Genomic DNA, 24,991 nt, shown 5'->3' with positions numbered 1-24,991 from the left:
TTAAAGGTTTTTTTTTGTAAGGAATAACATATTAAAAAATGTGGATTGTTTACCGTACCATTAATTTTTAATTTATTTATTATTATTAATTCCGTAATTTATTCCGTAAATTGCGTAATTTATTATAATTTATTTTTATAAAGTATTCAATACTGAAACATATGATTTGAGTATTCTGCTATAAATGCATTGTTACCAACTTTCGCTTGCATATAAGTTTCCCCCTTTCCTCTGAGAGGCATACCCCGCAACGAAGGTATAGAACGTCGTTAAATCGTCGAAACCCTAATCAGTTTAACGGTTTAACCAATGAAATAATAAATTCTTTACAGAATTTTAGGAGCAGATCACACATTGCGTAACTTGTACCTCTCCCTACAGTACACATTTGGTACTACATAGTATCTTTTTGCATGTGAAGATTAAATAATCTTTACATAACAAGGGATTTCCAGATGTAGTGGCGGAATGATAATTTTAGCGTGTTGGAGAAAATTTCAATTTCTTTTCAATGTATTTTAGAGAATGGACGGAAAAAAGTGGTTAAAAGAATAAAGTAATAACGATTGTTAATCTCTAAGTGAAACCACAAATTGAGTTCAAATTGAAATCAATCTGTGGTTTCACTTTTGGAGATTAACATTCGGTATTATTTCATAAACCACATTGAAGAGATACTTTTCATTAAGAAATAAAATAATTTTTAAAAGAATATATTTATTTTTTACCCATAATTTACAGAACTCGTATCAGATTTGAAAATAAAAATTTCCTTAAAATATATTTAAGTACTATCCAATTAAAATCCACTTGGAGCAAACAAAAATCGACTCACTTGATGAATTGTATTTATGCTTAGTAATTTCATGTTGCATTCTTTGAATTAAAACAACTAATGCAAAAAAATATTGTCATTATAGAACTTCCAAAAAATAATAAAGGCAGTTTTTGTTTTTATTCGATTCAGAGTTAGACCACCATCTCCATATAGCTATTTCAGCATCCCGTGCATCTTCAGTGAAGCTATGCAGTCACAACTCTGAAGCGAATATTAACAACCCTGCCTATTTATGGGAAACCATCGCGATACAATGATTCCACCAAAAAATAATTGTTTTGTGCAAATTGACAACGTGTTGTAAACTTTGCCTACTTTTGTATGGCTTAGAGAATGCAGCAAACATTGTAACGGGAATGTTCTACGCAATGTAGATCTTTATGAATTTGACGGTTTTCGTCTCAGTCACTTTTCAAACGTTGATCTGTATGTGCACTTTGAAGTGGAGTAAGTGAATATTTTACAAAGAAATACTTCACCAGTGACGGCGGCCCAGGTAATTGCATAATTACAAGAGAGTTATAGTCAGAAAACTGTCACCCGTCGCTTCTTTATGACGCAGTCTGCAGTCTCAAGGGCTTACCATCGATACCAGGAGACCGGTAGCTACAGTTTGACGACCAGATTCGGGTCGGCGACGTGTAATGACAGAGAGGGATGATCGATTCATTGTCCTGAATGCCTTGCGGAATCGGCCCGCGACAGGAGTTGAACTTCAACAATCTTTGAGGAATGTTCGAGGTGTCACCGTAGCTCAGTGGATAGTTAGGAGAAGACTTAAGGCTGCCACTTTGACTCCCAGACAAGATATTACAAGGCTCAAATTGAACGCACGTCAGAAACAAGCTTGACTTCAGTTTGCTCGAGAAAACGTCAATTTCGACCTTAACCAATTGAGCAAAATTTTATTCTCTGATTACAGTCGAATGTGCTTGTAAAGCAATGACAGAAGACGACATCTATCGAAAGCCCGGAGAACCAGTTGCCTAGTGCTGCGGTGTCAAAACAGTGACCTATGGAGGATGGAGGTGGTCCGTGTATGGTTTGGGGTGATATATCTTTAGAAGGAAAAACATAGCTTGTGTTCGCGCCCGGTAGTGGTCACGGAGTGGATTTGACAGCGGATCGTAACATAACGAGTATTCCCCAAGACCATGTTGTTCCTTACGCCGACCACATAGGCGACGGGTACATGCTAATGCATGATAACGCTCGATGTCACACAGCGCGGATTACAAACGATTACCTGGCCAACACAAATATAACAACAATAGCCTGCCCTTCATTGAGTCCGGACATGAATCCCATCGAACACATATGGGATGAGCTCAAACGCAAGGTAATTTTCGGATCCGTAATCCAGCACCAGCGACAGTGGCGGAGCTAAAAAGTGCAATAGATAAATCATCACACAACTATTTCATTATTTTTTTTGTGTTGTGTAGACGTTGTGTATCAAGCGTCTCATATATGAGCTACATCGATTTTTTGCATAGACCAGTGTCTCACCCATGAGCCGGGGATTGCACCGCACATAATAGCAATTTAAATAGCTATGGTCTGAGAGGACGAAACTTAAAACCCCCTTGGTAACGAACGGGAACAGTTTAGACTTAGACCATTGGCCATATAACTGGAGTACTTCAAATAAAGTTTTTGTAAAACGTAATTAAGTTTTTCTAACAGTAAAAATTACAATTATCAATTAATCCGAATGGAGCATTAGTTGTAAGGTATATATTCACTTGATTATTCTGAAACATTGCTTCTGATATTTCTGTAACGAATGTAGTAAAATAAAATACGTTTTAGGATAGCATCGTACAGTTAAGTTAAAGTTAAATTAATCTTTACAGTACATCATCATTCCGTCATTCCCAGAATACGCACATTCCATATAAGTATTTTGATCGTAGGCAATTTCTACAAATGTTTACAAAAGAAAATAATGGATTTCTATTAATCAGAAATTCAATCTGAGCTATTTACTAAAATGATATTTTATATAGCAAACCTAATTATATTTTTCGTTAATCTAGTAACACCAAAGTTAATTTTTGTGATTAACACTGCCTCTAATACAAAACCTCCAAAAAAGAAAAAATATTGAATGCATTTCTTATAAACATCAATTTACAGCAAAAGTGCAACTAAAAATCAATAGTGACTTGATGTTTGTCAAACAAGTTTGTCTTGTATGAATATAAAGTACATAGTAGCAAATACTATAGACTGTAATACATCCAACTCCCACAGAAAACTGGTAGCACGTTGCCACTAGCGCCTCTGCCGGCTCGAGTTGATATTAACTACGTTTTCTCAACGTAAAAATACAAAAATTTTGTTAATTTTTGGATAACTACCTAATCTTGGTAATAGTGTAGGAAAAAGAGGTTGAATCTCGCAAAATGGACACAAGTCTGGTTTTATTTTTTTTTTCTGGTACATCAAGGGGTGCTTATTATGAGACTAACTTTTTCTTATAAATTTTCTCCCCGGAACCCCCCTTTCCATCCCTTTAAAGGGGGTAATTTGTGGTTTTTGCGAAACGTAGCCCTTCCTGTACGTTTTGCAAAAATTTGCGTAATAGTAAAATGAAGAGGACTATATTGTCTACTATTTATTCCCGACAGCATATGTCTATCACCCACCGATTACCGGGGGTGGCGACCCAAAGTTGACAAGTTTTTAAAAAAGATGTTTTAAAAAAAAATACTTTTACCTAACTGTAATGGAAATCAGAAGAAACCCTGCGGCAATTAATCACAAATCAGTGGCTGATTTTTTGGTATATGCCTCATTTAAGGGCAATTGTCCATTTTTTAATTACAGGGTGTTACATTTTAAAAACCCCTTTTTATACCATCTGAACCGTTTATGGTAGTGTAACAAAACTTTCAACGATTACCCATGTACAAGTATTATTTACAAATTTTTATAATGCACTCCCATATTTTCCCCGGAACCACCCCAAAAAAAAAGGAGAATCAATAAAGAAAATAATCAAAAATTGATTTTGGGCCACCACTGTGGCTTTAGGGTGCAAAGAAAGTAAAATATGCAAACGTCATAATCTGTAGCAGACAGTGTGTTCTTTTATTTTCCATAAGTACGTTATTAATAAAATGAATAGGTGACGAAAAAAAAACAAAAACTGGAGCCCGCTAAATCATTTCTGAGGTTTATGGTGCTACTGTGCCGTAACGGTTGCTTATACGAAAAAAATGCATAGGACCTTATTTGTAGAGAAAATAGTGGTCTTTAATTCTGTATAAGTTTTGTTTAAAAAAAATGCATAGGTAATGAGAAAATCGTAAAAACATGCTCGCCAAGGGATAGTGGTAGTTTCTGCAGTTTATTTTCAAGGAGAGTGATAGTTTCCGCAGGGATGTTGCAATAACCATGTATATTTATGAAAAACCCTATTGATGGAGCATATACCCATATGGGTCTAAAATAAAAAAAAATTTCAACCCCCATTTTATTTTTTTCTTGGCTACAGGGGTTGCATCAAGAAATTGCTTTTGGTGTCCATACATGGGTAATAAGAAGGTGCACAAAATGATATATGAAGCATTTTAATATAGGGCATGGTGTGTGAAGGATTCCAAGAAAATCATTTTCTTTATTAATTTTCCTTTTTTTTTTGGTGGCTCCGGGGAAAAAATGAGGGTGCATTATACGAATTTGTAAATAACACCAGTACATGGATATTTTCTGAAAGTTTTTTTACTGTAGCATAAGCGGTTCAGATGGTACAAAAAGGGGTTTTTTAAAATGTAACACCCTGTAATTAAAAAATGGACAATTACCCTTACATAAAACCTATACCAAAAAATCAGCCTTGATTTCCATTACAGTTAGGTAAAAATATTTTTTTTAAAAACATCTTTTTTAAAAACTTGTCAAATTTGGGGCGCCACCCCCGCTAAAGGGTGGGTGATAGACATATGCTGTCGGGAAATAAATAATAGGAAATATAGTCCTCTTCATTTTACTATTAACCCTCCGTTAGTCGCTAGGATAAACGGAGCATCAAGAGTCGCTACAGTGTCAGAGACCGACAATTTAAAAAAGATAGATATTGCTATAAAATTCGTACAAATATTTTATATTGTGTATAGGAATGACTGAAAAATATTTTTGAAAATGGTTTATTGAAAAACAACAGATATAAAATGAAAAACCGCTTTCATTTTCACTTCCCTCATCGTCAAAATAATTTTCATCGTCGCTAGGAACCATTTCCCATAATTCCATTCCAACGTTTTTGTTCGGCTTCAAAGGACATCTATAAATAAGACTTGACCAAAACTTACCGATAAAATGCAATAATAAGATGCTAAATCTTTACCTGAACTGCAAGTTATGCCAATAAAGTAATAACCACACCGTTAGTCGCTACGGAGTCTTGCACCGAAAATAGCTATAAAACTCGCACAACTGTACCCAAGTAGGTAAGAATGTACACTAACACGAGGTTAGTTGATAGAAAGAGGTACAGAAAGTGGCGATAGAAAAAAAAACAGTTATTTTGTAAATCCCGAATGAATAATTCTGTTGTCGGTGTGTGACACCGATAGCGACTAACGGAGGGTTAAGTAAATTTTTTGCAAAACGTACAGGAAGGGCTACGTTTCGCAAAAACCACAAATTACCCCATTTAACGGGATGAAAAGGGGGGTTCCGTGGCGAAATTTTTTAAGAAAATGTTAGTCTCATAATAAGCACCCCTTGATGTACCAGAAAAAAAAATAAAACCGGACTTGTGTCCATTTTGCGAGGTTCAACCTCTGTTTCCTACCTCTACCTAAAATTGTGTTTGTATTTTTACACAAAATGTCTTATAAAATAGGTTTGGTAAAATGGATTCTCAGCAAATATTACCTAGGATTGCAACAAAATAATTAAAAAGTATATTACTTTGCTCCCATTCGCCCCGATGAGAGGGTGTTTAGCTACAATTTCTTTTTACAAGGAGGCTAACCCAAGACTGTATAGAAAATTAATTTTCTATTATTATGCAGTGGCGGCTCGTACCACTTTAAGAAGGTAGTGCCACAACTCGGGCAGCCGCCAAAATTTTTAGTGACGGATTCACGATATTGTCAAAAAAAGGTATACTGCCAACAAAAACTAAAAAAAATATGCGCGGATACTTTTATCTTATGTACATATCTTAAGTTTATTGATCTGAGGTGCCAAGCAATTGTCCAACATTGATCAAAACAGTTCCGTAAATTAATTAATAATAAAAACCTTTTAACCTACTACCAGCATTTACTGCTGATAGTGCTTGAAAATTGTTATTACGATTTAGTCTCTATTTACCAATTTATAAAAATAATACTATTTCATTATTCACACACATGCACAAATTTTTGTAATGTCACTTTTAAAGTTTACGATATATGAAGTTCATTCTTCTATTTTTTGGTTGCAAAGTTTTCAATGACTTTATAATTAAAATTATCAATACAATTTACAAAATGCTTTTCTGCAGATAGCATACCTAAAGCACTAGGTTTCCATGTAAACATCGAAAAACAGCGTTCTGCTTCAGATGTTGATATAGGAATGGTAACTAAAATACTTAAAAGTTTAATAGTTTCTTCAAATGTGCTTTTTGAACCTTCCCTCTACAATAAAACCGATAGCGAAACAGCCCCAGAGGTAGTACTTAATTCGTCTCGCTAATACAGTACCTACTTCTAATTCAGTTTTAAACCGAGTTTTGCTTAAAAATTAAAATTGTCTTCATGGTTCATTAAGAAATGATTCGGAGAACTGATGCTTATAAGCAGAAAACTTCTCCGACATAAATAAATTAGAAGCAACTAAATGTCCGGAGAAGGTAGACCTTTGAAAGATCTGGTACTTTGAATAATATGAACCTTTAAGTCGTTGTCTAATTCGGCGCTAAAATTGACCAGCTCCTTAAATATGCCTCTATTTTCTGAATTTTCTTTTTCGTCGTGACCTCTTAAAGCTAACTCGAAAGCTCCACATTTATAGTGTCCACTTATAACATTTGTAGTTTTTTTTTTCTAGCGAAAAACCACCAAAAAAATTTTTAAAATACTAATCTTTATTGTCAATTAATAAATTAAACTTAAGAAATAATCAAAATATTATCAAAATACCCACGATCATGATGCACCAAAAGTTTAATTATAAATACAAAAACTTTTTAACAGAAAATATACATAATAAAAGCGACAAACCAGCACGTAAAGAAACTCAAAATAAATAGACCTGGGCCTAGATTCCGTGCACTGTAGATATCTACATGTCGCTTTCTATCCATATTTGAATATCAAAATATATGAATTTTTAGCTTTAATTGAATTATTTTCTAGTTTTCCTCTAGTTTATCAATTAGAGTAAAACCTAGCAAAACTACAAAATAATTCAATTAAAGCTAAAAATTCAAATATTTTGATATTCAAATATCGATAGAAAGCGACATGTAGATATCTACAGTGCACGGAATCTAGGCCCTGGCTTCATACCCTCGTGCCTGGCACAGAGATTCTAATGTTAAGGTATACTAATAGTCCAATATAGCTCTTTCTCTGTCACTTACATATAATGCTCGTAAAATCTTTCTCTCTTTACTCGTGCCAGTACTGACTTCGGCGCGAAGGAGATTCTCCTGTCGAATAATCTCCGCTGTCGGCAGGGATTGTATTGCGCCCATAGTTGCCATATTTTATATAATTTATGAAGATCAAAAGAAATACACACAAAAAAATTAATAGGAATTAAAGAGTTTTGAAGATAAAAAATATGTTTATGGATAGTTAGCAAGGTAGTGCCATGGCTCTATGGCACTACCTCACGGGCCGCCACTGTTATTATGGCTAATGGTTTTAATAATAATACACCTGATAGCGTGAAATTTAGGTGTAACTTATAAAGGGAGCTTCAGATAAAATTAATGATATATTTAAAAGCTATTTTCAAAATTATATACAACAGAGTGTTGAAAATGTTAAATATAAATTAAAATGTTACTTATAGTCCAGGGCGCATCTGTTTTGAGATGGACGTTGAGAGATGACTCAAATTTTTTTGCAGAAATTGCTTCAAAATAACTCGAATACAGTAGAACTCCAATTATCCGGACTCCAATTATCCGGATCGCCAATTATCCGGATCAGATTGAGAATATGACTCTGCCTGATATGTTAAAAAAATAATTCATTTTACTGTGATTCAGTATTGTGTGTCAATATTACGTAATGTAAACTTTGTCATTTACATATTGTTGAGTATACTGTATTGTTTTTCATAATAAATACGGTATATGTTCTCCATTGTGTTTTGCTATAATTACGTTTCTTTCCCGGAAAAGGCCTTTTTCGAGAAAAATTCAATTATCCGGATTTTTGATTATCCGGATCGGGTCCGGTCCCAATTAGTCCGGATAATTGGAGTTCTACTGTAATAATATTTGAGTTATCCTCCCACTCAAAATGGTCCGGAACATTGTTTAAATAATCAAAATGTCAAAATATGAATGAAAAATTCGATTTTTTTATTGGTTTTTTGATTATAACTTTAAAACTATTCATTTCTGAGAAAAGTTGTACTGACATAAAAGTTGCGTAATTAAATTTCCTACAATATAGATTTGGTTAAAAATTTAAAAAATAGTCACACTTTTTGCAAAGTAGCAATAATTGCGAAAAAGGCATACAAAAACAAGTATTCGCATTTTACGTTTTTCAACCATTTATGCTACACTTAGGACCTTCATATTTTATCCAGAAAAACTTTATGATACAGTAAAACAAAACTGTAAATTTCATTAAGATCGGTTTAATAGATTTTGCAAAATAAATTTTGCAATCTAGCTTTCGCAAAAAAAATTCATTTTTTTAAAATGTTGCAGGACTGAAAATAAAGCAAATAGCAAGTTGAATTTTTTTTTGCTTATAGAAGTGTACTGCACCTTTCATTTGCAATTTGCAAAATTAAAATCGATTAATTACCACGGCCGGCGTCAGGAATTTTTTTAAATAAACATTAATTTTTGGTACTACGCGCAGGACAGCGGTGTTCGATTCACACAAGTTGATTTCCACCAAAATTTCTTCCAATCTTTATCTAATATATTATTTTCTTACTCTATATTTTGTTGTATTTTAATATTTTAATTCCACAAAAATCAAACTAATTTTATTATTGTTTGTGAAATATTGTTTAAACAATTGCATATGTTTAAAAATAATAAACTTTTATTCTCTACGTTAAAATATATGAACAGAGAAAGTTTTTGCTAAAAAAACTGTTATTTCAAAGGATAGAGTATGTGTTTTTATTTTGCATTAAACAAATTTATTGATCTATATCGAAATGTAATAAAAATAAAATGTATCAATCATTATCAAAGGTCATTGGAATGCCCAATCAGAGCAAACTATCCGCTGTCCTGCGCGTAGCACCAATAATTAATGTTTATTTAAAAAAATTCCTGACGCCGTGGTAGTTAATCGATTTTAATTTTGAAAATTGCAAATGAAAGGTACAGTACACTTCTATATGCAAAAAATTTGAACTTGCTATCTGCTTTATTCTCAGTCCTGTAACTTTTTGAAAAAATGATTTTTTTTGCAAAAGCTGGATTGCAAAATTTATGTTGCAAAATCTATTGAACCGATCTTAATGATATTTACAGTATTGTTTAACTGTATCATATAGTTTTTCTGGGTGAAATATGAAGGTCCTAGTTAATAGATAATAATAGTCCCAGATAAATGGTTGAAAAACGTAAAATGCGAATACTTGTTTCTCTATGGTTTTTTCGCAATTATTGCTATTTTGCAACAAGGGTGACTATTTTTGAAATTTTTAACCAATTCTATATTGTAGAAAATTTAATTACGCAACTTTTATGTCAATACAACTTTTCTCGGAAATGAATAATTTTAAAGTTATAAGCAAAAAACGAAGAAAAAAATCGAATTTTTCCTTAATTTTTTGACATTTTGATTATTTAAACAATGTTCCGGACCTTTTTGAGAGGGAGGATAACTCAAATATTATTATTTGAGTTATTTTCAAGCAATTTCTGCAAAAAAAATTTGAGTCACCTCTCAACGTCCAAATGTACTAATATTTTTACAGATGCGCTCTGGTCTATTACAAGAAACACTCCAAAATGTATGCACAAATTGTCATAAAACTTTTATAGATGAATATTTTAATAAAAGCAAAAGCGTATGTAAATAAAATTAACGAAGTAAAAAGGGAAAAATTGTGTAAATTAAAAAGTAACAATATAAAATTAAAGAAAATAGCTCACAACTAAATTTGTATTATGATTTAATTGTATAAAAATACCTTTCTTTTAAATGCATAGTTGTGTGGTTATCAACTCATACCACTAGATGGCGCTATTTTGTTTGCCGCCACAAAATTAATGGGAAATGTTAAGAGTTGTACGTATTATAGTCTATAGTATTTGGTAGTAGTAATAAGAAATCCAAATGGTTTACTTACCCTTTTCTTTGTTTTTGTAAGGACAGAATCGATTGTCTCATCACCATTAACGCTATTTAAATCAATTCTTACATATGGATCACTAAAAGAAAACATTTCATAGTTAGAGATTTATAAAAATTAGCTAAAACATACAGTATGGTGTACAAGTGTTTTTGGTTAAATTCTTAACAAGTTGAAATAACCCAAAGAATATTTTATGGTAGGGGAGCCCAAGCGGAAGCGAGGATTTTTGCAGTTACTCGGGCGCGTCTGATTATCACACGGGGAGAAACCTTGTACCCTGAAAATTTACCTCTACCATATATTTACTCTTAATGCAGCGGAGTTCGTTAAGGGGGGCAGAAAAAAAAATATATCCTTAGAAAAACTCGAAATCGTCAGATTAAGATAAGGTAAGTTAAGTACATGCAAAACAGTGTATATTTAAAAAATCTGACGATTTGAGCGGGGCGTAAGGAAATGGGTGAGTCCCAAAGTTTCACAAGAAAAAAGCGAATATTTCGCGAAATGAACGACAGATCGAAAAACTAAAAAATACGTGCTCAATCTTTTTCAAAAATCTATCGAAACACCACTTCTCCCGGAGAGGGGTGAAGGGTAAATTTAAAATTTTAAATACGAATCCCGCGGAGCCCCCATTTTTTTATTGGAGATTTAGATTCCATCCATCCAATGGCACTACAGCCCAAATCGAGCCTTGGCCTCCTTCAATAAGCTTCTCCAATCATTTCGATTTACCGCTGTTCTTTTCCATGAACGCGTTCCCAGGAAGTTCCTGGCATCCTCATCGACTTCGTCTTCCCATCTCTTTTTAGGTCTTCCAACCGGTCTTCTTCCCTGCATTCTTGCATTCAGAAATTTTCTGGGGATTCTATTCTCATGCATGCGGACCACGTGCCCTGCCCACCGTAATCTCTGTAGTTTAGTGTGTTGTGCTAGAGTTGGTTCGCTATATTGCTCGTATATTTCTCTATTATACCTAATTCGCCAGTTGTTATTTTCCCTTATTGGGCCCAGTATCCTACGTAATACTTTTCTTTCAAACACATCTAATGCATTGGCAGATTTCTGTGTCACCACCCATGTTTCGCAGCCATAACTTACTATGGGCCTGATTATTGTTTTATATACCCGGAGTTTTGTTTTTCCGGTGTACGTCTCGCGATTTGAATATGTGACCCATCGCGAAATATGCTTTATTTGCCAGCACAAGCCTTCTATTTATTTCCGGTTCTTCTTCACTGCTTGCAACCAGATCCATTCCTAGGTACGTGAATCTATTCACATGTTCTATATCGTCAATAAAGTGTTGTTGCGCCGGTCTATTTGATCTGGTTTGTATGAGTAGTTTTGTTTTATTTGTGTTTATTGCTAGCCCTACTGCTTCTGCACTCTGTTTCAACTCAACGTAGGTTTCTTCCGCTGCATTCATTGTTCTGCTCATTATGTTTATATCATCCGCGTATGCTGCTAATTGGGTAGATTTGTTTGTAAGTATGTTATTTCCGCTTACCGTCAACCGTCTAATTACGAATTTTAAATACGAATCCCGCGGAGCCCCCATTTTTTTTTATTGGAGATTTAGATTCCTTACGTAAAAATAAGTAACTTTTATTCGAGACGTTTTTTCGAATTATGGATAGATGGCGCTATAATCTAAAAAAACGATTGTTGGAAATGGAAAATTAAATTAAAAATGGCCCCAGTAAAATGGAAAACTTTAGTTATTTTTTTTTGGTTTGAGGACCTACTCTTCACAACCCAATAGGTCCCCACAACGCTCAAGTGACTGCACATTTAGCATACTTAGCTTCCCTACCATTAGGCTTGTCTGACTTCGTCAAAAATATTTTTTTACTAATATAAATTTCTTATAAATCTTATAAAAAGGAGATGATACAGATAAACAAAGTTTACCCGTGAAGATATGCAAAATGCCCTCACTCCCAGAATTCAATTTGTTTCATTTTTTTTATGTTATATGGGATGAAAAATAAGACTCAGCGCAGTTTTACATCACCAACCCCCTTCCCACTCCCCCCACCCCACCTAAAAAGTTCAGATTTTCGTTATTTTTTTTTATCAATTTCAAAATTTCAAAAAATTTACGCGCATAGTTCAGGCTTTTAAAAAACATGTCTATTTTTATAGACCCGTAGGTTGAGATGGTTGAGTGTACCTGTACATAACCTCAAAATGAATTTTTTTTTTTTGGAAAAAACGTATAACTTTTTTTGAGATGGCTGAAGCTCTTATTTTTGTTTTACTTTGTGTACTTTATCAAAAATTATATTTGTAATTCTTTTTTAACGCATATTTTTAAATGCATTTTGAGGTTATGTACATTCAACCTATGGGTCTATAAGCAATAGGCATGTTTTGTAAAATCCACAACTATGCGTGTGAGTTTTTTAGAGTTTTTAAATCGATTGCGTTCCACCTAAAAATAATAAAAACGAAAAAATGACGTTCTTGTTGGTGGGGGTGAAAAAAGGGGGTTGGAGTGTTAAAATTGCGCTGTCTTGTGGTTGTTTTGCGCTCTCTAAAATGAAAAAAAAATTAATTCTGAGAGTGAAAGCATTTTGCCTACCTTAACAGCGGGTAGTTACCCTTTGTAACAATATCGCGCCCTCAGTAATATAAGGGCTCAACTCAAAATTTGTGATAACTGTGATTTTGAATGATATGGGCACAAAATGAAATTCTCTACCGTTTAGCGTTGACAGAGGGAGAAAAAGAACATGAATGGTTTGGTAAATATATTTATGCTTCTCTCTCACTCTCCCCGGCCACCTCTGGTTTTACTGCTACAAGGGAGCAATCAGTAACATGTCTTTCTATGGCGAAAATCCTGGTTAGTTTGTGTTTTAACATTTTGTATTATATAGAATAGTTTTTAGTTGAGCCGTTATATTATGCAAAATATAATAAATAAATGGGTCTAATTCATAATAGATCGTTATTTTGCATAAAAAGTGACAGGGCATTAATAATGTAAGGGATCAAACTTAAACAGTTCCTTATTTCTGTTATGTTTTTTTGTACTATATGGGACTAACTTGAAACCCGTGTTGAGCTGCCCCCCCCCCACTTGCAAAAATTAAAAAACAAATAGCCCTGATTTATGAGCTATTTATGAGCTCTCATATTCCGCAACCTAAAAATTTTGAGCTCGTTCCACTGAGCAGGAATTTAATACCCTAGTGGGGGGGGGCTGAGTCAGCCCCCCCCCCACTACTTAAAAATAGGAATATTGAATCGGTTTTTGCGGCAGAATTACGAGCTATTTATGAGCTCTTGAAATTATATACTTTCAATTTTTGAGCTCATCCCCTTCACCCCCAAACAACCCTTTAATTGATTTAACTTAAGAGAAAGATGCTGAGAAAACTTAAAATATATCGTATTGCGGATATAATTCATATAGCTTATATACTCTAAGAATAAACTATTAAATCAAGAGCATTTCGATTATTGAGCTACAACCCCTTCGCAAGAAAACCACCCTATCTTCCCGGCTTAAGAGAAAGTTGTACTTAAAATGCATTAAACTAATTATTTGGCGACTACATATCATTTAATAATTTATAACCTTCCAAATTACGCGCATTTAGATCAGTAAATTGCAATTTATTTTGTATAGTGCAGTCACTGAAGGTAAAAATCAACGATTACCTTCAATTTCGGTGAACCTTCATCGATTTTCACGAAAATTGGTCAGTAGTTAGAGGATACGTCAAGAAACAAAGGTGACATGGTACCACCTTGCGCCTTTACCCTGAGGGTGGATACCGCCCCTTCTCGGGGGTGAAAATTATTTTATAAAAAATAAATGAACAAATCAATAAAAGAACAAATTAAAAGCAAAATTTATTATATAAAGTTAATAAAATAAGTCAATACTTTTTAAGTTATTAAAGATCAAAGATTTTAATTATTTGTGAAAAAAATGCATGTTTTGAAGAGGTTTTTTGTAAATCACTGAAAAACTTTAAGTTTTTACAAAAAAGTTAATAGTAGTTTAATTCGTATAGCTTATATTCTAAGAATAAACTCTTAAATCACGCGTCTTTCGATTATAGAGCTACAACCCCTTCGCAAGAAAACGACCCCATATTCCCGGCTTAAGAGAGAGTTGTTCTTAAAATAATTTAAATTAATTATTTGGCGACTACATATCGTTTAATAATTTATGAGCTTGCAAAATATACGCATCTCAATTATTGAATTGCCATTTTCTTTCTATAGTGCAGTCACTGAAGGTAAAAATCAACTATTACCTTCGATTTCGGTAAATCGCCATTTATTTTCACGAATTGACAATAACAACTTGGGGTTTTAGCCTGGGGTATATGTCACCCCTTCTCGGGAGTGAAAATTACTTTATTAAAAATAACCCCACAAATCGAGAGAGGGACAAATTGTAAGCAAAATTTGTTATATAATGTGATTAAAATAAATCAATACTTTTTGAGTTATTAAAGATCAAATATTTTAATTTTTGGAAAGAAAATGCATGCTTTAGAGCGATTTTTCATAAATGACTCAAAAACTGTAAATTTTTACAAAAAAGTTTTCATCACTAAAATTAAAGCTAATAAAAAATATAATAAATTGCTTACTTGAAAAACCCTTTAATGTTAATTTAAAGTAAGTTATTGGTAATTAAATGTATATTTTTTTCCGCGACTGTTCAAATCTAAGGGTTCAAGCTTAAATAACGGGAAAAAGATGCAATTTATAACACTTAGGTACTAAATACTTGTCAAAGTACTTAGAAATACCTATGAAAAATAAGATCCAGAAAAAGTTGATAGTATCAAAATCCGCTCACCAATTTTCGTGAAAATGAATGTAGATTTACCGAAATCGAAGGTCAAAGTTGATTTTTACCTTCAGTGACTGCACTATAGAAAGAAAATGGCAATTCAATAATTGAGATGCGTATATTTTGCGAGCTCATAAATTATTAAACAATATATAGTCGACAAATAATTAATTTAAATTATTTTAAGTACAACCCTCTCTTAAGCCGGGAATATGGGATGGTTTTCTTGCGAAGGGGTTGTAGTTCAATAATCGAAAGGCGCGTGATTTTAGAGTTTATTCTTAGAATATAAGCTATACGAATTAAACTACTATTAACTTTTTTGTAAAAACTTACAGTTTTTCAGTGATTTACAAAAAACCTCTTCAAAACATGCATTTTTTTCACAAATAATTAAAATCTTTGATCTTTAATAACTTAAAAAGTATTTACTTATTTTATTAACTTTATATAATAAATTTTGCTTTTAATTTGTTCTTTTATTGATTTGTGCAGTTATTTTTTATAAAATAATTTTCACCCCCGAGAAGGGGCGGTATCCACCCTCAGGGTAAAGGTGCAAGGTGGTACCATGTCACCTTTGTTTCTTGACGTATCCTCTAACCACTGACCAATTTTCGTGAAAATCGATGAAGGTTCACCGAAATTGAAGGTAATCGTTTATTTTTACCTTCAGTGACTGCACTATACAAAATAAATTGCAATTTACTGATCTAAATGCGCGTAATTTGGAAGCTTATAAATTATTAAATGATATGTAGTCGCCAAATAATTAGTTTAACGCATTTTAAGTACAACTTTCTCTTAAGCCGGGAAGATAGGGTGGTTTTCTGGCGAAGGGGTTGTAGCTCAATAATCTAAATGCTCTTGATTTAATAGTTTATTCTTAGAGTATATAAGCTATAGGAATTATATTCGCAATACGATATATTTTAAGTTTTCTCAGCATCTTTCTCTTAAGTTGAATCAATTAAAGGGTTGTTTGGGGGTGAAGGGGATGAGCTCAAAAATCTAAACTATATAATTTCAAGAGCTCATAAATAGCTCGTAATTCTGCCGCAAAAACCGATTCAATATTCCTATTTTTAAGTAGTGGGGGGGGGGCTGAGTCAGCCCCCCCCCACTAGGGTATTAAATTCCTGCTCAGTGGAACGAGCTCAAAATTTTTAGTTTGCGGAATATGAGAGCTCATAAATAGCTCATAAATCAGGGCTATTTGTTTTTTAATTTTTTCAAGTGGGGGGGGGGGGGGCAGCTCAACACGGGTTAACTTGAAAGTATTTTTTTCAATTACATGCAATTAATGGAATTTATTTATATACCGTATTCCACGAACTTACGCCTGTTTTGGATTACTTCGACAACGAATATTTTACTGTGCAAAATAAGAAGAACGAAAGTAAATTGCAAATTACATTGTTGTTTATTGGAATAATTATTAGCGACATTTATTTTCGTACTTCTTATGATGCACAGTAAAATATTCGTTGTCGAAGTAATCCAAAACAGGCGTATGTTCGTGGAATGGCCCATATTAATTTTTTCCCATCGCTATTTCTAGTGCATTTATTAAATAACAAATCTGCCAAATTTCACATTTATAACTTAAATAATAAGCATGTTATTTGAAAAAATAGCTGTAATTTTGGAAACCAGAATTTTTAAACGCGATTTCCCAAAAATATACTTTTTTTAATTGTGCCTCTATATTAATGATGGTGCGATATTATTATCTTTTCCGTTTTAATTTATTACGAGATTATATTTCTACTATGTATTTTGTATTATGTTGTGTCCTCTGAAGAAATGAATAAAAAAATGAGTGATGTCAAGTTTTATTACAATGATGGACACAAGACGGACAACATAATGCGTTGTGAAATAAAAAAAGATGAAACTAGTAGAGGTGGAAAATTATTGGTATAAACCTTTAAAACATGACCACTTACAATAGTTTCCTACCTTTAGACGTTAGCTTTTTTTTCGTTTCGACTGACACAAATAAACGTCAAAATATGACAAGGTAGTAACTGAATATTTTTTGCCTGAGGGAATGGGAAAACTGTCCGTTTAATTTTTAAATAAAAACATTTTACAAATTAAAGTAAAATTATTAACTCATTAATTATAATCTTTTCAAAATTATTTAAAAAGTCAACTAGCGCTTAGCTAAAGACTAAAGGTGGGAAACTATCGTAAGTGGTAATGTTTATAGGTTAATACCGATAATTTCCCACCTCTACTATTTTCATCACTTTTTATTTCACAACGCATTATGTTGTCCATCTTTTGCGTTATTTTGCCAGTTGTTAGCGCGCTCATCACTGTATAAGAGATGCTTTTAAACTTTTTGGCTCCAACTGAGATATAGTATTTGGTACTTTAGAGCTATCTTATTGTTTTGAGGAATTTTTATTTTGTGGAGATTACCTGTGGTCCTTGCAACATATGATTTCTTATGCCCTTGTTTTAATTTGGCTGTTGGTTTTCGCCTTATTGTATTGCTTCCTGGATTCTATGTGATTTACAGCCATGTTAAGTCATTAAGTTATCCTCATTAAATATGTTGCTGATTAGATATGTTATTGAGCACAATCTAAATTAAGGTACCTGTTTATGGTAGACTACAAGGCTCAGATGAATTGTTTAAATTATTTCCAGCTTGGTTACCCTCGCATACAAGAGTCTTGGTTGCTTGCATCTATGTAGTTCTTATATAAATTAGGTCTCAACCACAGTTTGTATTTTTATTGGATTTTATAAGTGTATAAAGTAAAATAAAATAGAAAAAAAGTTTAATCAATTTGGATGATCAGTTATATTAATTTCAGTAGCATATTTATATAATAGAAATTGGACTTGATTAGATAATGGTGCTATTCAATACATATAAGAATAATATTCGAACGGGTCGTGGCCATTTAATTTGATTTAGTAACAAATGGTATGTCAGAAATAATTGCCGCTTTTAACTCAAGAGAATATCTTTACAAAAAAGAAGACAAAAAATTGCATTTTATATCAGATTACTAACCTTGCTCCAAAAATGTCCTTTTTCATAAGATTTTTAGCACAAATGACTCTAAGGCGCAACTTGCTTGTAGGTTCTTCACTCTGAAAAAAGACAGCAATTTTTAACTACATACATACAAAGTAATTTTTATTTCGACAGCTTTTAATGTTCTTATCAAAACCTTAAAATATCGAATATAAAAAGATTATAATTTATATGTAATCATATTTCTAATATTTCCATATACTTAATATTATTAAAAAAATAATGGAAAATATTTATTAATTAAAACTAATTATCATATATTGCAGTATACAGGCAAATAAAGTTAATTAAGGCATTTTTTTTTTAATTGTAAGAAGTACACACATCAGTCGGACATTCTTAAAAAAAATTTAAGAAGCTTAAACGTTTACGGTCCCTATAATGTTATGTATCTTTTGGCACTGAGTGATAAACGTATTTTTGATTTTATTTTGTTTTTCCTATATGATTGTAAAATTAAGTTATAGAATGACTAGATTAGGCTTGTAACCTTAAATGTCTTTCCTTTTGATTGCCTACATGCCTGCCTTACCGTGTGGGGTGAGTATATAGGTAATCAATAATTATTAAGAAAAAAAAAACCCTTGAATGAGAAAAGTTATCCCAAAATTTTTATTAAGATTAATTTAGCAAACATTCACTTTGAAAATAAAATGTTTATTATATCTATTCTTAACAAAAAGGTCAGTCAGACTTAGATAACCTTAACTTAGATTACTAATTAGATAGTTTAGATAAGATATATTATGTTTATGTATGTATTATTTACTTTGTTTCTGGCCGCATAGTCTAATCCTAAAGCCAATAGAAAAAGGCATTTTTTTCAATAAAAAAATTGCAAATAACTCGAAAAGCAAACATTTTTCAAAAAATTACCCAGAGATAAAAAGTACCTATCTATTTCAATCGGATCAGTCTAAAAAAATTTAGTCGAAGCGATTCAGGCATTTGTTTTTCTTTATAAATTATTTGTTAACCCTAGAACCACAAGGTGGGGTCACCAGTGTTGTTGATGGTCAACCAAAGTTCACATTTAATCGTATTTACAGCACATTTCTGATTTTTTACCCCACCTGAGGATAGAAAAGAAATCCATAATATGTGTTTACTGTGCAAAAATATGTGTGCAGAACATCAATTTAGTATTTGTAAAGATTTTAAATAATATAAAAATAAACTATTCAACTCCTAACTTTTTTAATTACCTTTGCCATCCTAAAAAGTATATGTCAATAATACAGTGCTTTTCAGATAAAACTATCCACCTTAAATAACTTTTGAACCACTGATTTTTAGAAAAATACTCAAAAACATGTCAAATAATACTTAAAGGGGGGGGACACATTATGCCATATTTAAGCTTGTCGGAAAAGGCGCCCTTTTACCGCCCGTATCATCCATTAACTTTTTTTAAATTACTTCCACCTTTTTTCATTTGATATTTGGATTCTCCTCTTTGTACTGATTTCAAAAATATATAACACTTGATGCTTAAGGTGATTAGTTTATGAGGAAAATAAATACAAAAGCAAAAAAACTGGATTGAATAAAAATTATTTTTTTAACAATTTTATTACATACAAACATTTAGAATGTTACTAACAAAAATTTTAACAATAATTATTCAAAATGACTTTTGAAATTTTAAATAATTATTATTAAAATTTTGAATAATTATTGTTAAAATTTTTGGTAGAAACATTCTAAATTTTTGTATGTAATGAAATTGTTAAAAAAATAATTTCTATTCAATCCAGTTTTCTTGCTTTTGTATTTATTTTCCTTATAAACTAATCACCTTAAGCATCAATTGTTATACATTTTTGAAATCCGTACAAAGAGGAGAATCCAAATATCAAATGAAAAAAGGTGGAAGTAATTTAAAAAAAGTTGTAAAAGTTGCAAAAAAAGGGATGATACAGGGGATGAGAGAGTGCCTTTCCTACAGGCTTAAATATGGTATAATGTCTCCCCCTTCAAGTATTATTTGACATGGTTTTTTTTCTAAAAATCAGTGGTTCAAAAGTTTTAAGGTGGATAGTTTTATCTGAAAAGCACTGTATAGGTGCTTTTATATTTTGACTCACTCTGTATATTAGTTGTGCGTATTGTTATTTAACAATACAATATTTGATGAGAAATCGAATCATTTAGTAAATTTTTTGTTAAATAAGTTTGAAAAATAATAAAATGTTTAATTTGAAAAATATTTTCGGGTCGGCGCGGCGGTGACCCCACCTTGTGAAAATCGTTCCACTAATTTCACCTTGTGGTTCTAGGGTTAATAGCAATAGCCGGTCAACTTGGAAAAATAAAAAAAATACATTTAAAATTTGAAAAACATATATTATAGTGCAGTCACTGAAGGTGGATATAAGCTATTACCTCCGATTTCGTTGAACCTCCATCGATTTGCATGAAAATTGGTGAGTGGTTAGAGAATTATCTCAATTAGCAAAGGTGACATGGTGCGAACTTGCCCTTTTACCCCGGGGGTGGATGCCACCCCTTCTCGGGGGTGAAAATTATTTTATTAAAAATAACCCCATAAATCGATAGAGGGAGAAATTCTACGCAAAATTTTTTATATAAAGTTATTAAAATAAATCGATACTTTTTGAGTTATTAAAGATTAAAAATTTTAATTTTTCGTGAGAAAAATGCATGTTTTTAACCGATTTTTCATAAATAACTCAAAAACATAAGTTTTTACAAAAAAGTTATTATTACTAATAAAAAATGAAATAAACTCCTTACTAGAAAAACCTTTTAGTGTTAACTGAAAGTGAGTTACAGGAAATTGAATGTATATATTTTACGACGAGTATCCAAGTCTAATTATTCAAGCTTAAATAATGGGAAAATGATGCATTTTATAACATAAACTTGTTAAACATTTGTTAAAGTACTTAGAAATATCTATCAAATGAGCCCACGAACAAGTTATTAGCATTAAAATTTATGCTCCAAAAATTTTTCAAAATTTATCTTTTAAAAATGTTTACAAAAAATATTATTGTTTTATTCTTATATAACTCCGATAATGTTTACGATATCAGGTTCACATAACAACCATTTTTGAAAGTTAATTCCAAGGGCTATTAAGCCACGTTGAATTTAATCTTTTGGACCCCATACTTTTTGAAAAATAAAATGTTAAATGGCCCCGGTTACATGGTTCTCGCAGCAAAATATAAGCTTTAAACGTTTCTATCTCGATTATTTTTTACCCTATAGAAATAATAAAACAGGTAAAATATTTGATACAGAAAAAACTAAAATTGAGTTATATATAATTTTTTACGAATATTGAGTATTTTTGGAGTTATTATAAAAAAAAATGAAAATTGCGATAATTTTAAAAATTTCGATTTTTTTAAATTATATCTTTTTTTCAGAAATATGCATTCTAAACTGGTCAAAATTGCTGAAATCATTACTTATGCTAATATAAAGAAATTCTTGTAAGGATTACTATACATTTTAATTTTTGTGGAAATGGCGTAGGTATGTTTTATTTTTCACTTTTTCCTAAAAAAATCGAAGGGTTCTCTTATTTTCATCATAACTTGCTTAATTTTGATGCTATTAACTTCTTCTTGAGCTGATTTAATATTCCGAAGTACTTTGACAAGTGTTTAGCAGGTATATGTTATAAAATGCATTGTTTTCCCGTTATTTAAACTTGAATATTGAGATTTGAGTACTCGTCGAAAAAAATATACATTCAATTACCCATAACTCACTTTGAATTAAAAATAGTTTATTTCTTTAACCTTCCGATGACCAACCTTTTTTGTTAACCGGATGACCAACGGGGGTCAAATGTGACCCCAAGTAAAAAATGACAATTGACAAAAAAATTAGGTTGTTTTAAGAAATAAAATAATGTATTCGTAATTTTAATGCTAGTATTGTACCAATAAATGATAAATAAACATTAGTAAATCATATTTTCATTACAACTGAACAAAAACAGGAATCATCATTCTGAACAAAGAAATTTTAAAATATACACTAACTTACGTCGCCACAAGTTTAACAAACAATTTTTTTTCAATATTGGAATGTTTCTTACAAATCATTCCACATAATAGACGGTATTTACTTAATATAAAATTGGAACATGGAAGGCCGAGGAAGTTCGTCTTTGACCCCAAATTCAGAATTTTTTTTTTTCGTAAAATATAGGGAATTTTTTTTATTACGAAATATGAGAGTATCTAGAATGATATTAAAGTCAAATAAAAAAATAATGAGTTTAAAATTGAAAATATTTCTGAATTTATTAAACAAAAACATACGCAAAATTTACCCCCCTTGGTCATCCGAAGGTTAACTGAGGATTGTATTCAATTTTTTCTTATCTTCAATTTTGGTAATAAGAACTTTTTTGTAAAAGCCTTTAGTTTTTGAGTTATACGTGAAAAACAGCTTTAAAACATGCATTTTTTTACGAAAAAATAAAATCTTTGATATTTAATAACTCAAAAAGTATTGATTTATATTAATAACTTTATATAACAAATTTCGCTTAGAATTTGTCCCTTTACGGATTAAGGCCCATTTATACATATCAGGGCCGTGTCCGTTCCGTGTTAAGACAGGGCCCGGTCTAAAAAAAAACAATATGTACTCTTATGAGCATGTTTATACATTGGCGTTTCCCGGACGGGGCCCGTCCGGGCCCGGTCTGAAATTAATCCCAGCCGATATTTTTGCTGTCGGCACTGGCGATGCACGAAAATGACACGGATCGCAGGGACTTGTATAAACGCGATTTTATTTTGCGATATAAATGCGATAAACGCATAAGTTTGAGTAAACCTTTGCACAACTGTGTAAATACTAAAGAAAAATCTAAAATAGAAAAAAATAGCGGAATCCGTCTATTCGCGAAAAAATCTTTTGACGAGCAGTTTATTTAATAAATATAAATAAATATCAAATATTTCAATATTTTGCATTGATTTCGGTTTAGAAAATTAAAAACAATGTGTCGCCCGCTTATTTTCAGCACTTCATTAATTTTCCTAATACACACAGACATGATACGAGAAAAAAAATGACATACTTTAAAATGAATTATAGCTACTCAATGAACTCACTAATATTTAGAGGCTTCAAAGAATTCAATGGCCCTAATAAATTAAAAGACTGTAAGACAGTTAAATTAAAGATAAAATAAAGGTTTTCCTTAAAAATCTAAAGTAATACTTGATTGGAAGAGAATGCCCATAATATTTTTATTTATTTTTATTGACTTTTTTTTGGTTGATAAACATTTTGTTGATTTCAATTTGTTATTGATTGATGTTCTTTTTTTACATTTAAAAAAAAATATTTAAGTTAAAACTTTTTTTTAAGTTAAAAGTTTTTTGTACATTAGGTTACATATTTGAAATACAGATATCTACTACTACACGAAACAGAAAATAGTCCTGATTGCTTCATTTATTGTTTAATTAACTGGGTACACATATAAAGGTAATTTACAACAAATTTGATATGGACTACCACAAATGTCAACGACCTGTTTTGCTTAAAAAACCTTGAATGTTATTGTATAAAGTGATTGAAATCATATCATAATTACACTTTGCTCACAGCATTATAAAGCAAATGATAAAGTGAGAGTTAAACGCAGAGGGATTAAAGGAAGGGTCATTTCAATTTTAAAGTTTGTACATATCTCAAGTAGACAACAGGGCCTTCCAAATCGTCACCAAACAAAAACCTCGTGAAACGGAAAAACTATATCACGGAAAATATGGGCTCCAAAGCATTGTAGTAAGATAAATACCTGGAACATCAATGTACGAAGCTAGAAAGACACAATGCCATTAAGGAAACGAAAAGGGCCTGATACAGGGTGTTAGTAGGTAAATAAGTGCGACAAACTTCAAGCGACAATTATTATGGAATTCAAAAATTACTTTTAATTTGAAGTATCTCATTGGCGTACGGTTTTTTTCTTTAAAAATTGAGATAATTCCCTGTATGTGCGCAAATGAATACAAAAGTCTTACGTTTATGTAAAAAAATGCACAATAAACCTTTTAAAACCAACCACATTTCATTCGCGTATCTCAACCGGTTCAGAGAAATAAAATAAATTTCCTGAAATTTTCCTGAATTTTTTTTCATCCCCTGAAATATGTCACACTTATTTACTGTACCTATAGACTTAATGGTAGTAAGCAAGATACGCTAGATAAACTCGGGTCATTGCACAATATGGCATGATTTATTACTTACGAATCCCTAACGACGAACATATAAATGGGCCAGACTAATATTCAACAATATAACTGCCAAGTATGTTAAACATTTTATTTTCATGTCAGAAGGTATCGTAAGAGTAGTAGTAATTTATAACAAAAGAGTTCTTCAACGATCTAAACAACACCTTAAGGATACCTTTCCAAGAATAATATAAAATTGGCGCAAAGAACAACACAAAAATTTGTAAGACCGTTTTGGCTCAGGGAAAGCAACAATTGCGGCGATTCCTAGAACTCGCAACAAACAATTATAAATGCCATTTTTAAACGCCGAGAAAATTATACAGGGTGAGTCATGAGGAACTGTACATACTCCTACCTCGTATGGAGGCCCCTATGTGGAATAACAAATGACCATTAAAAAGTGTCTGCTCCCATTGTTTAATAATATACAGGGCGAGTTTCGCATTTTGACAGAAATTTGTATTCGTCATAATTTTTGAACGGTCAGATCGATGTGTCTCTTATTTTGG

General features: G+C 31.8%; 1 protein-coding gene across 3 annotated transcripts in view; it reads right to left on the bottom strand.

Annotated features, from left to right (window-relative positions):
• The window catches only part of LOC114332529 (E3 ubiquitin-protein ligase Nedd-4), a 209,835-nt gene that overhangs the window by 150,543 nt on the left and 34,301 nt on the right, over nucleotides 1-24,991 (bottom strand). For all 3 annotated transcript variants that reach the window (XM_028282340.2, XM_028282342.2, XM_028282341.2), the window contains exons 2-3: nucleotides 18,211-18,290; nucleotides 10,346-10,427 (exon numbers count right to left, since the gene is read on the bottom strand). In XM_028282340.2, coding sequence (XP_028138141.2) covers nucleotides 10,346-10,427; nucleotides 18,211-18,290 — 162 coding nt within the window. The remainder of the gene's footprint in view (nucleotides 1-10,345; nucleotides 10,428-18,210; nucleotides 18,291-24,991) is intronic.

The sequence above is a fragment of the Diabrotica virgifera genome, chromosome 2 (assembly GCF_917563875.1).
Source record: "Diabrotica virgifera virgifera chromosome 2, PGI_DIABVI_V3a".
Classification (NCBI taxonomy): domain Eukaryota; kingdom Metazoa; phylum Arthropoda; class Insecta; order Coleoptera; family Chrysomelidae; genus Diabrotica; species Diabrotica virgifera.
Note: the sequence above shows the minus strand (reverse complement) of the source record. Positions and strands in the feature narration are given on the sequence as shown.